Source organism: Danio rerio, chromosome 5, assembly GCF_052040795.2.
Source record: "Danio rerio strain M-AB ecotype USA chromosome 5, GRCz13ab, whole genome shotgun sequence".
Classification (NCBI taxonomy): Eukaryota; Metazoa; Chordata; class Actinopteri; order Cypriniformes; family Danionidae; genus Danio; species Danio rerio.
This window is the reverse complement of record NC_141025.1, coordinates 71,381,123-71,393,306: the sequence shown is the minus strand read 5'-3', so window position 1 is coordinate 71,393,306 and position 12,184 is coordinate 71,381,123. Positions and strand designations below refer to the sequence as shown.

Here is a 12,184-nt window from a genome sequence, read left to right as displayed (position 1 = left end):
ATTGTGATCAATATAAAATCTGCTTTTTTCCCAGAATACATCCATCAATTGAACCCCTCGTCTCTTTCCCAACCCCGAGCCCCTTTGCACGTCAAAAGAAGTTCGGTTCTGGCAAGAAATGTACCTGTTTGTTATTTCCCACTTAGTGGTCTCATTCCAGGATTTCACAGATTGTAATTTCCTCAGTTTTATGGCACAATTTATTTTTATAGATGCTGGCAGTGGTTCTGCTGGCAGCTCAGAAGTGAGAGGGGAACTACATGCTTCTGTCTGCTCTTTTTACTGTGGTGCTCCCGAATGAATGATCCTCTTTAAAGTGGTCAAACGTAGCGGTCAAAAGATCCGCGTGTATTCAGCTTGAGCAAACGCATTTAAGCACTTTCCCTGTCACTAGTGGCTTGTCTACATTTGGAGTCATATTACATATTGTATGTAGTGAAAAAAGTCATGTTGTGTTGTAATATTTTGCCCTGCTACTGTGGTAACGGTTTACTGCTTATTCGCAGTTTCAGCAATTACCTCTACCAAACATTTCTGTTCTGTATAGAAACAGTTTTCAGCTAGGTATTGCTACAGCTAGGTATTGCTAGAAAGTCTTACTAGTATTAGTTGTGTGGTATTAAATGGAAAAGTGTGTTTTCAACAGGTGGTTTGTTAAACCCACTCACCTGTGTGAGGCACACTCTGCATGTTTTGAGGTTTGTGTGGTGTATATGTGGTGGGGGAGGGGGTGTTGGGTAGTGTATAATGTATATAATTTTAAGTTTATATACTTTTTTACATTTTCAAAAGCACATACTAATACTGTATATAGAAATATATATATATATATATATATATATATATATATATATATATATATATATACATACATATATATATATATATATATATATATATATATATATATATACACATACATATATATATATATATATATATATATATATATATATATATATATATATATATATATATATATATATATATGTGTGTGTGTGTGTGTGTGTGTGTGTGTATTTATACACTCACGGGCCACTTTATTAGGTACACATTACTAGGACAGGGTTGGACCCCCTTTTCTCCTTTCGAACTGCCTTAGTCCTTTGTGGCATAGATTCAACAAGTTACTTTAAACATTCCTCAGAGATTTTGGTCCATATTGACATGATAGCATTTGAGTACAGTGAACTCATTGTCAAAAGAAAGTAGTTCCTCATTTTAAAGCCGCCTTTCCACTGCACACGACATTTGGATACGACTGACGGAATACGCCCCCTTGTGGCAGCCGCACAGTATTTTCAGTGTTGTCGTGCACCACGGGGGAGAAGGTGATTCTCAACGGTGTCCGAAATAAAGGACTGCAAAAGCAATAGCCTTTATTCTTTGTGCGTTTACATAGTTTAATGGATGAATGAATTCTAGAAACTCATAGACCGCTAAAATATTGGAGACAACATTAAAAATATATAATTTTATTACTCTCTTACTTACATTTATGAACAGAAAAGTTTTTCTTTAATATAGACTTTTTGTAATTCAAAAAATAACCAAATAAACTCATATTTTTCATCTTGCGCGCACGGACCTGCTTGGACAACACTGGAATACATCATATCCGGTCGGCAGGGCGCATACGGTCTAGTCGCAGGAGTTCAAATATTTAAACGGATCCGCAGCTCAGTTCGGATCCGAATTTTCCGCATATGGAAATGATCGGAACTCAACGCAGCTCCCGGATCAAAAGGGTTTTTGATACTCTCTATGTTTGATTTTGTTTTTATACACAATTATGCCGTCAAACTGTTGTATAAACGCAATATCACACACGTAGCAGTGCGATATGGCTGTATATCGGCACTGGTGGGGGCACTAAGGCAATGCACACCTCCCACCAGTGCCGATATACAGCCATAACGCACACGAGTGTGATATTGCGTTTTTACTACAGTTATATATATATATATATATATATATATATATACACACACATAATGTTGGGCAGTAGCGTCGTTACAAGTAGTAATTCTACTAGCTTAACTACATTTCGCAGTAGAGTGGCGGTAGCGTTGCTAATTACTAAATCAAATTGCTATTTAGTATTGAAGCTATTATTTCACGCAAGTAGCGTGTTAGTGTCCGCACAAGCTACATTTACTGATTGCGGATCGTTAAGTGATGCCCCTGCCATTCACGAAGCTGTAAAGCCGGTGTTTCGCCGATAAAAGTAAATGCATATGATAGCAAGAATAGCGAATTCTTCTTCTTTGTGTTTCACAATTGCTGCCATCGCCCGCTACGGTTGGTGATGTCTTTAATCAATTATTGGGCTGACACAGAAACTAGCTTAACTCAGTAAATTTTCCAAGTAGCTTGCCCAACATTGTGTAAAGAGAAACCAAAAGCAAAGTTTATGTATTTTTTATATTTTCAAACAACATTGTCTACAGAACAAAACACTGTTATACAATGACTTGGCTAATTACCCTAACTTGCCTAGTCAGCCTAATTAACCTAGTTAATCGTGTAAAATATTATCTACTGTCATCATGGCAAAGAGAAAAGAAATCAGTTATTAGAAATGAGCTATTAAAACTATTATGTTTAGAAATGTGTTAAAAAAAATGTTCTTTCCATTACAAAAGAAATTGGGGAAAATGAATATAGAGGGGGCTTCTGACCGTTCTGATCATGTGGAGATTTCCTTGTGCAGAAGACCCTTTCTGTCTTTACCTGCAATTTTCTTTGCTCAGCAGTTTGCTGGATTAAGCAGCACTGCGGTGTGGATTTGCAGCGCTCGTTTGATTTAATTTAATCGAAATGTTAGAATTACTAATTTCGAGTATTCCCAGTATCTGATTTCCGCAGTATCGACACACTCTTACACACAACGGACGATTATGAAGGACGCGTATGCCATTAAATGTAAGAATATGTTTCCTTCTTTGGCTTAGCACAAGCTTTCCAAATGAAACAGGAAGAAAGGATTTTAGAGCCCCTATCATAATACGGACTGTGCCTGAAAAAGGACCATTTTTTTTATTTCAAAAATCCCTACTGCTGAGGCACATTTCAAGAAAATAGACTGAAAATTCAAGTAACCTTTGCTCTGTTGATACAAGACCACACTGTCTGGGCCTGATTACTAGCAGATGCCTTCTCGTATGCCTGTAAGTCCTTGGACTGGACTGTTGCAACCATTTGATCATGGGAACCACGTCGTGTTCCCCACTTTTCTGGACAAACACTTGCCGTGTTTCCTCATTTTGAGCGTAAGGCTGTGGTAACTTACGCGGTGATGCGTCAATAAGTTTGATGAATTACTGCTGTGCTCCTCTCATTGACTACGTTTACATTGCCATCAGTAATCAAATTATTTGCCTTAATCTGAATAACACAATAATATGATTAAGGTGTTTACATGAGTTGCGTTTTGAATGTTACTTTCATGTTTTACTTGTTATAGCACATAATTTGATTAACATCATTGCGTCACCATGCTATCCACGTTTCCTCCTGAGTTTCATGTAATTTTGGATGTTTCATTTTTAATGTGTCTACTTTAACTGCAGTTTGGCACTTTCACTTTCATTCAGGAACATTTCATGCATGCCCACTGTTACAACCTCTTTGATGTTAGTCTAGGGTAAAAAGTTATAACATTTAAAAGGTGTGGTACTTTTAAATGTGATGGGTGAAAGTAAAAGACACAAACAACAAAACTGCCAACAAAAGTGATTTAACGTACAAAAAGTGAAATCAGAATAATGCCCAAATATATATACACAATAAGAAGAAATATTTACAATAATAATAAAGTAACAAATTAAACAAAGTATCAAACAAAATTAGGTCAACTCAAGAGTAAGGGGACACTAGTGAAGCCAAGTCAAAGAAATGAATATAACAAAACAATTCTAGTTTAAAAGCAAACCCCTTACCTCTCTAGAAGCATGAAAAGAAAAAGAAAAGAAAAATCTTACCTATTCTAAACTCTTTATAAAAAAAAATAATACATAGGTGGCATTCACTTCTTACCTGGTGTTTTAAACAGTGGATTGACTACGTGTTTGTATGAAGGAAGTCGTACGACATCTTCCCTGTCCACCTTACTCTGAGGACAAAGTCAACTCTCAATATAATCTCTTAATTTTGTTTGCCAGGTAAGAGTTGTACCAAAAAGTAACAAACAAACAATCGAAAATAAGATGTACAAAAATCACAAAGTAGTTCAAAACTGGGCAGAAATAAAACTAAATAATTTTATCCAAACGAAAGTTAAGCAAAAATAACGAATAACAAAATCATGTCGCGCTGTCATCCGCTCACCCTCGCGTCCTTATATGTGACAGCGCCACGTCACCCAATGATGAGTGACTGGTCTCCTGACCAATCGGCTTCCGCAAAGGCGGACCTAAAGGATACGACAGGCAGAGATGGGGAGAGAGAGAGAGAGAGAGAATGGGATGCTAAAATCCCACCAATATATGGCAACCGTAACACCACTTAGACAAACGAGATATTGGATGTGAGTATAAACTGCTGGAAGAGTGTTGTTTTAATGGAAATGTATACTGCATGCCGTATAGGAAAAAAACCTTCGCATTCCACGATGCAGGTGTCTGTGGTCCTTCAATGACTCGGTAGGTGCAGAGAATAGTGTCAAAGAGCCATGTGTATAGACTATCCTGTCACAAAATGTGACACAATGGTAATAGTTTGGTTGCGGCGTTTACATGTCTGTACTGCACTTAAAATCCTTAATCCTTACTTAAAATTCCATAATTACATGTCTGTTTAGTTCGATTATGACTTTAGTCAGATTAAGGTAATCAAAAATCACTGTTTACATGGTAGATTCTTAATCAGAGTATTGTCTTAATCATATTCGAGTTGGATTATTGGTGTCCATGTAAACATACTGTTTTTCAAGATACACCCATATTTGTTTAATGATATATAGTCAACATATAAAATGGAGGTCATACCTTATTTTGATCGTCCATTTGTTGAATTTAAGCTACATTGCATCTAAATGCCAACTCATTCTCATTAGATTATAAGTATTAGGTTGGGGTTAAGGTTAGTGTAAGTTGACCTGTACTTGCAAAGTTTCTTATAGTCAGTGAAATGTCTGTTGAAGGAGCAGTATCAACAGATATTAAACAGAGAGTCTACTAATTGTCAAATGGACCATCAAAATAAAGTGTTGCCAAACTTTATCAAAAGTGTTTTTCAAAATTGTCCTCTAAGACAAGTTTGGGTGATGTTCAAAAGTTTTACGACAGCTTTGATGAAAGGTTTTGAATCACTTCAAATGCTAACTACTTTACATCTGGTGTTTAATTTTCAATTTCACAAGGTTCTTTTTACAGTATTGATAATGAAATTTAATTTAAATATAGTCCATTAAATAAACCTAAGCATTTATCTAGTTATTCAAGCATAAATTGCACTTTAAGCTACAAATATCTAGCCAATTTATTAGTGAAATATCATGTTTTGTCATCATGGCAGACGCAAAAGTAGTTAGGTATTAAACAATATTCATTCATGTCCTTAGCCATATCACCCTGCAGCCCAAAGATTTACTCACTAAAGCTAGGCAGGGCTGAGCCTGGTCAGTACCTGAATGGGAGACCACATGGGAAAACTAGTTTGCTGTTGGAAGTGGTGTTAGTAAGGCCAGCATGGGGGCAGGCGCTCAACCTGTGGTCTGTGTGAGTCCTGATGCCCTAGTATAGTGAAGGGGACACTATACTGTCAGTAGTTGCTGTATTCCGGATGAGACGATAAACTGAGGTCCTGACTCTCTGTGGTCCTTAAAAATCTCATGGCACTTCTCGTAAAGAGTAGGGGCATAATCCTGGTGTCCTGGTTAAATTCCATCCCCATCCACTTAATTGGCTTCATCACTGTCTCTCCCCTACACCTATAGCCGGTGTGTGGTGAGCACACTGGCGCCGCTGTCTTGTGGCTGCCGTCGCATTATCCAACTGGATGCTGCACACTGGTAGTGGTGTGGAGAGACCTCCCTTATGATTGTGAAGCGCTTTGGGGGTATGACCATGTGCTATATGAATATACATTACATTACATTCATTCACTCATTCTCCTATGGCTTAGTAAACTGCAACCAATTCTGGCTTATGTTTTATGCAGCGGATGCCCTTACAGTTGCAACCCAGTATTGGGAAACATCCATACACACTCATTCACACACACACTCATACACTACAGCCAATTTAGTTTATTCAATTCACCTATAGTGCATGTCTTTGGACTTTGGGGGAAACAGTTTGGCTCAGCCGGGACTCGAACCAACGACCTTCTTGCTATAAGATAAAAGTGCTAACCACTGAGCCACCACGTCACCTTTAACAAAAATTGGTGTTTTTTTTTTATCTCATCATTTAGAAAAAAACTTGAAAAAGATTGAAACTTTTATAAGTGAGCTAATAGATAATGTTGTCTTCAACTGTATTTCTGTTTCAAAAATGCATTGCTTTTTCTAACACGTGTCGTTTTTTCTACAGGTCTCTACGATAAATGCTTCTACGCATCTAGTGATCGAGGATGGCTATTTGGCGTGAAAGCAGTGAGTGACCAAGCCAACCGCGACCCTCGATTCTTCTTCTCCCTCAAGACGGACCGAGCCCACAAGCTTACCACCATCACCTCCAACACAGCCTACACTCCCAATCAGTGGTCGCATGTGGCTGTCACCTACAACGGCCTCTTCATGAAGCTCTACGTCAACGGCGCACAAGTAGCTGTGAGTCGAGACCAATCAGGCGAGATCTTCAGCCCACTTACCAAAAAATGCAAGGTGCTGATGATCGGCGGAAATGCTTTAAACCACAACTACAGGGGTACGATGGAGCATTTGAGCTTGTGGCATCAGGCTCTGACTCAACGGGAGATCATTAGATCCATGCGTCAAGGATTGGCCCAGCTTGTTGACCTCTCTCAGCTAGTCATCCACGAAAACTTCGAGAACATGTCAAGACGCTGGTTAACAGTAAAAGACGGCAGCTTTCCTCGGTTGGAGCATTCAGACCGAAGCCTAGCGAGTGACCTTAGTGATTCTACGCTGAAACCTCCAGCTTGCGGACAGACTGTGTGTGACAATGTGGAGGTGATTACAAACTACTACCAGCTCTGGAGCTTCCGCAAACCTAAAACGGTGCGCTATCGAGTGATAAACGTTTACGATGATGACGGACGGTTTCCGACGATTACAGAACACCAGATCAACCTTCAGCATCAGCATCTGAACAACGCTTTCCGTGTCTATAACATCACCTGGGAACGCACCGTTCACAACGTCTACAACTCGTCTTTGCGAAATCGATTAATACTGGCCAACTGCGACGTCAGTAAAGTGGGCGACGAAGAGTGCGATCCTGAGTGCAACCACACACTTACAGGCTTCGATGCCGGATTCTGTAAGAGGCAGATTGCTCGTTGTCCTGAAAACAAGCAGGGGAATGGGGTTTGTGACCCGGAGTGTAACTGGGACAACTTCTATTATGATCACGGGGACTGCTGCAACCCCAACATCACCGATGTCACCAAGACCTGCTTTAATCCAGCGTCACCCCTCAGGTAATTCTTAAAACTTATTCATACACATAATTTCACATGCTTATTAATTGGTTATGCCTTTAACTTGTGAAAAAAAAGTTATCAATTTCCATGCTTTTAATTTTTTGGTTTTGCTTTCAACACATTTTGAGCGCAAGGCTGTTGTAACTTACGCCTGAGATGTTGTGTCATAGGAGGAGGCAGTGGCGCAGTAGGTAGTGCTGTCGCCTCACAGCAAGAAGGTCGCTGGGTCGTTGGTTCGAACCTCGGCTCAGTTGGTGTTTCTGTGTGGAGTTTGCGTGTTCTCCCTGCCTTCGCGTGGGTTTCCTCCGGGTGCTCCGGTTTCACCCACAGTCCAAAGACATGCAGTACAGTTGAATTGGGTAGGCTAAATTGTCCGTAGTGTATGAGTGTGAATGTGTGTGTGGATGGTTTCCAGAGATGGGTTGTGGCTGGAAGGGCATCCGTAAAAACTTGCTGGATAAGTTGGCGGTTCATTCTGCTGTGGCGACCTCGAATTAATAAAGGGACTAAGCCGAGAGAAAAATGAATGAATGAATGTATCCACCAAGCAGGCACACAACGTCATAAGACAGTAATATTGGCTTAGATTTAGGTTGTCATGTCAGGTGACCAAAATTAAATGTCTAGTCAGCATCTGAGGACAACGTTATTTTCACGCCCAATAACAACGTCAAATGATGTTTGGTTGGTTTTAGGTTGTGTTGGAAAGTGACCAAAATCCAATGTCGAACCAACATCTCTAATCAATCTCAAATACTGACATTTATTTGTCAGGTATGGCAACCAAAATCCAACATCTAAGAGACGTCATAGTGGCAACATCCACACAATGTCAAGCTGTAACATCCTTAGACGTTTACACTGTATTTGGTTGATTTTAGGTTATAAAATATTATAGGTTATTTTAGGTTAATAAAATTATACCAATATAAATAGTGTAACTGTTTTTATTGTAAATCATTTTTAAAATAAATGTTTTTCATATGTCCTTTTTTATCGTAGACCATCCTTGTCATTGATCCTTGCGCAAGAGTTTTTCTTCTTGTGATCCTCAAGGTTAAAAGTTCATAGCTGTTTAAAGATTTTGGGAAGAAGCAAAGGGAACTCTAGGGCGCAATAACTCTCATTCCTATGTGTGAAGCTCTCAGCTATTTTAATTCACTTCCATTAATGTATCATGACGTGATGTCCTGAAAACTGCTGAACCGGAGTCAGAGTTCTGGAGCATGAATTAACGTATACAGGAATGGATGAGGGACAATAAAACACTGTGAAGGATGAGTCTCGGCCCTGCGGTTTGGTGCTCACTGTTTGGTGTGTCTGTACGAGTGAGATTCAGTCCTGTACTTTTGTGTTTCATGCATCCCCGGAGTCCGTTTTGGCACAGATTCACTGCTCAGCAACCAATCCCGTTTTACTCTGCGGGTAAAATGAACTACTCTCGTGGTGACCAGATGTGAGGAGATTCTAGACATAGTTCTTCTTTTTTGTGCGCTTATAAAAGTGATTTGATAGAGAGTAAGTGGGAATGGAAACTATGTCCCACCGGACAAGTAGAGGAGCCAATCACATCTTCACAACACTATTACTTACAGCATTAGAGACTCTTCTGGGAGACTTGCTCAGGAAAAAGAACCTTCCAGAAATATGTTGAGGTTGTGGGGGCACTGGATACTGTTGGGGTAAAGCTCTGTGTTTGTTCTCCGCATGATGGAACAAACCAGAGGTCTCTTTTTCAGCAGTTCCTGTAACCGTACTTACTGTGTTAGTTTTGTCACAAACGTGAAAACTCTGAGACTACTGAATGCTGACAATCTGGAAATCAGGATTCAAATCTGGAACTGTGTTAGAATAAACAAAATCATTAAGCAAAGAAACATAGATGAATCAATTGAAATATACCATATTCATTCATTTTCTTTCAGCTCAGTCCCTTATTTATCAGAGGTCACCACAGCGGAATGAACCACCAACTATTCCAGCATATGTTTTACACAGCGGATGCCCTTCCAGCCGCAACCCAGTACTGAGAAACACTCATACACTAAATCTTACACACACACACACAAAACGGGCAATTTAGTTGATTCAATTCACCTATAGCACATGTCTTTGGATTGTGGGGGAAACCAGAGCACCCAGAGGAAACCCACGCCAACAAAGGGAGAACATGCAAACTCCACACAGAAATTGAACTCGAACCAGCGACCTTCTTGCCTTGAGGCAACATTGCTAACCCCTGAGCTTCTGTGCTGCCCTGATATATACCCTATGTTATTGTAAATATTCAAGATTAGGGATTTCCTTGGTCATCGATCACACAAAAACAGCAAAAACCCTCATTTTGTAAAAAACCCTATGATGAAAATAATGATTGTAAAACAAAGAAAGATTACAGCTACCATTTCTGAAGGTTACAGCGGTCAGAAACATAGGGTGAACTCTCAGAAATAAAGGTACATAATCTGTCACTGGGGTGTCACCTTTTTAAAAAGGTTAAACTTTTCTGCCTTTAAGGTACTGTGAGGTACACATTTGTATTTTTGTAGGTATTAATATGTATCATTACTGGTACATCACTAGTCTCTTACAGGACTTAACCAGTCTCTCACAGACATATCAAGTCTCTCATAGACGTCACTAGTCTCTCACGAGACTAAACTAGCATCTCACATCACTAGTTTCATCACTAGTCTCTCACAGGACTTAACTAGTCTCACAGACATCACTAGTCTCTCATTGGACTTAACTAGCCTCTCATAGACATCACTAGTCTCTCACAGGACTTAACTAGTCTCACAGACATCGCTAGTCTCTCACTAGACTTAATTAGCCTCTCATAGACATCACTAGTCTCTCACAGGAAATAACTAGACTCTCACGTGACTTAACTAGTCTCTCATGTCACTAGTCTCTCACATGGCTTAACTAGACTCTTACATGACTTATCTAGTCTCTCACTCGTCACTAGTCTCTCACATCACTTATCTAGTCTTTCATTTGACATAACTAGTCTCTCTCAGGACTTAACTAACCTCTTACAGACATCACTAGTGTCTCACGTGACATAAATAGTCTCTCACAGGAATTAACTAGTCTCTTACATGAATTCGCTAGACTCTTACATGATTTAACTAGTCTCTCACACGTCACTAGTCCCTCACATGACTTAACTAGTCTCTCACAAAAATTAACTAGACTCTCACACGACTTAACTAGTCTCTCACACATGTCACTAGTCTCTCACCGGGCATAACTAGCCTCTCATAGATATCAATAGTCTCTCACAAGACTTAACTAGTCTTTTACATCACTAGTTTCAACACCAGGCTCTGGCAGGACTTAACTGGTCTCTCAGACATTGCTAGTCTCTCATAGAAATTAAATAGTCTCTCACAGGACTTAACTAGTCTCTCACATGACTTAACTAGTCTTTCACAGACATACCTAGACTCTCACATATTTAACTAGTATCTCACGAGACTTAACTAGATTCTTGCATGACTTAACTAGTCTCTCACAAGACTTAACTATATTCTTACATGACTTAACTAGTCTCTCACACCCCACTAGTCTCTCACATCACTTAACTAGTCGTTCATGTGACATAACTAGTCTCTCACAAGACTTAACTAGTCTATCACATGAATTTGCTAGACTCTTACATGATTTAACTAGTCTCTCACACGTCACTAGTCTCTCACATGACCTAACTAGTCTCGCACACATGTCACTAGTCTCTCACCAGGCATAACTAGCCTCTCATAGACATCACCAGTCTCTCACAAGACTTAACTAGTCTCTTACATCACTAGTTTCAACACTAGTCTCTCGCAGGATTTAACTAGTCTCACAGACATTGCTAGTCTCTCATAAAACTTAAATAGTCTCTCACAGGACTTAACTAGTCTCTCATAGACATACCTAGACTCTCACATGCATAACTAGTCTCTCACGAGACTTAACTAGTATCTCACATCACAAGTTTCATCACTAGTCTCTCACAGGACTTCACTATTCTCACAGATATAGTCTCTCACAGCACATCTCCAGTCTCAGAGGACTTAACTAGCCTCTCACAGACATCACTAGTCTTTCACAGAACATCACTAGTCTAGCTACACTACTCTTACTACTCCACTGTGATCTTGATTTCTTGTTCCACATCTTCCTGACTCTAGAAGTCTCTTAACGAGAACTTTGTCACTGAGGTTTTTCCAGAGACTTTCAATCAGGTTTAGATCAGGACTCTGTGCTGCCATTTCATTATTTTAGTGTTTTCCGTTTCAATGAACTCCATTCATTCTAACAAGTCACAAGTCAGTAAAAATGTTGCGATTCACCTTGTGGCTGGTTGATTTGACTCATGCTCATAACACTTTAATGACTTAAAGAGCCCATATTATGGGTTTTTGAAAATTACCCTCCATGTAGTGTGTAACACAGCTCTAAGTGAAGTGAAGTATCCAGCTAAGGCTTAAATCTGTTAGTGTACAGTGTTTAAAACTGTTGATTCATCTATAAAAGAGTCGACTCATAGTGCTTCAAACGAGTCGCCTTGATACCGATTCAT

General features: G+C 39.4%; 1 protein-coding gene across 4 annotated transcripts in view; it reads left to right on the top strand.

The window, feature by feature from the left end:
• pappab (pregnancy-associated plasma protein A, pappalysin 1b) overlaps positions 1–12,184 on the top strand; it is a 252,025-nt gene that overhangs the window by 69,202 nt on the left and 170,639 nt on the right. For all 4 annotated transcript variants that reach the window (XM_087251119.2, XM_087251118.2, XM_087251117.1 and 1 more), the window contains 1 exon segment: positions 6,537–7,608. In XM_087251119.2, coding sequence (XP_087107245.1) covers positions 6,537–7,608 — 1,072 coding nt within the window.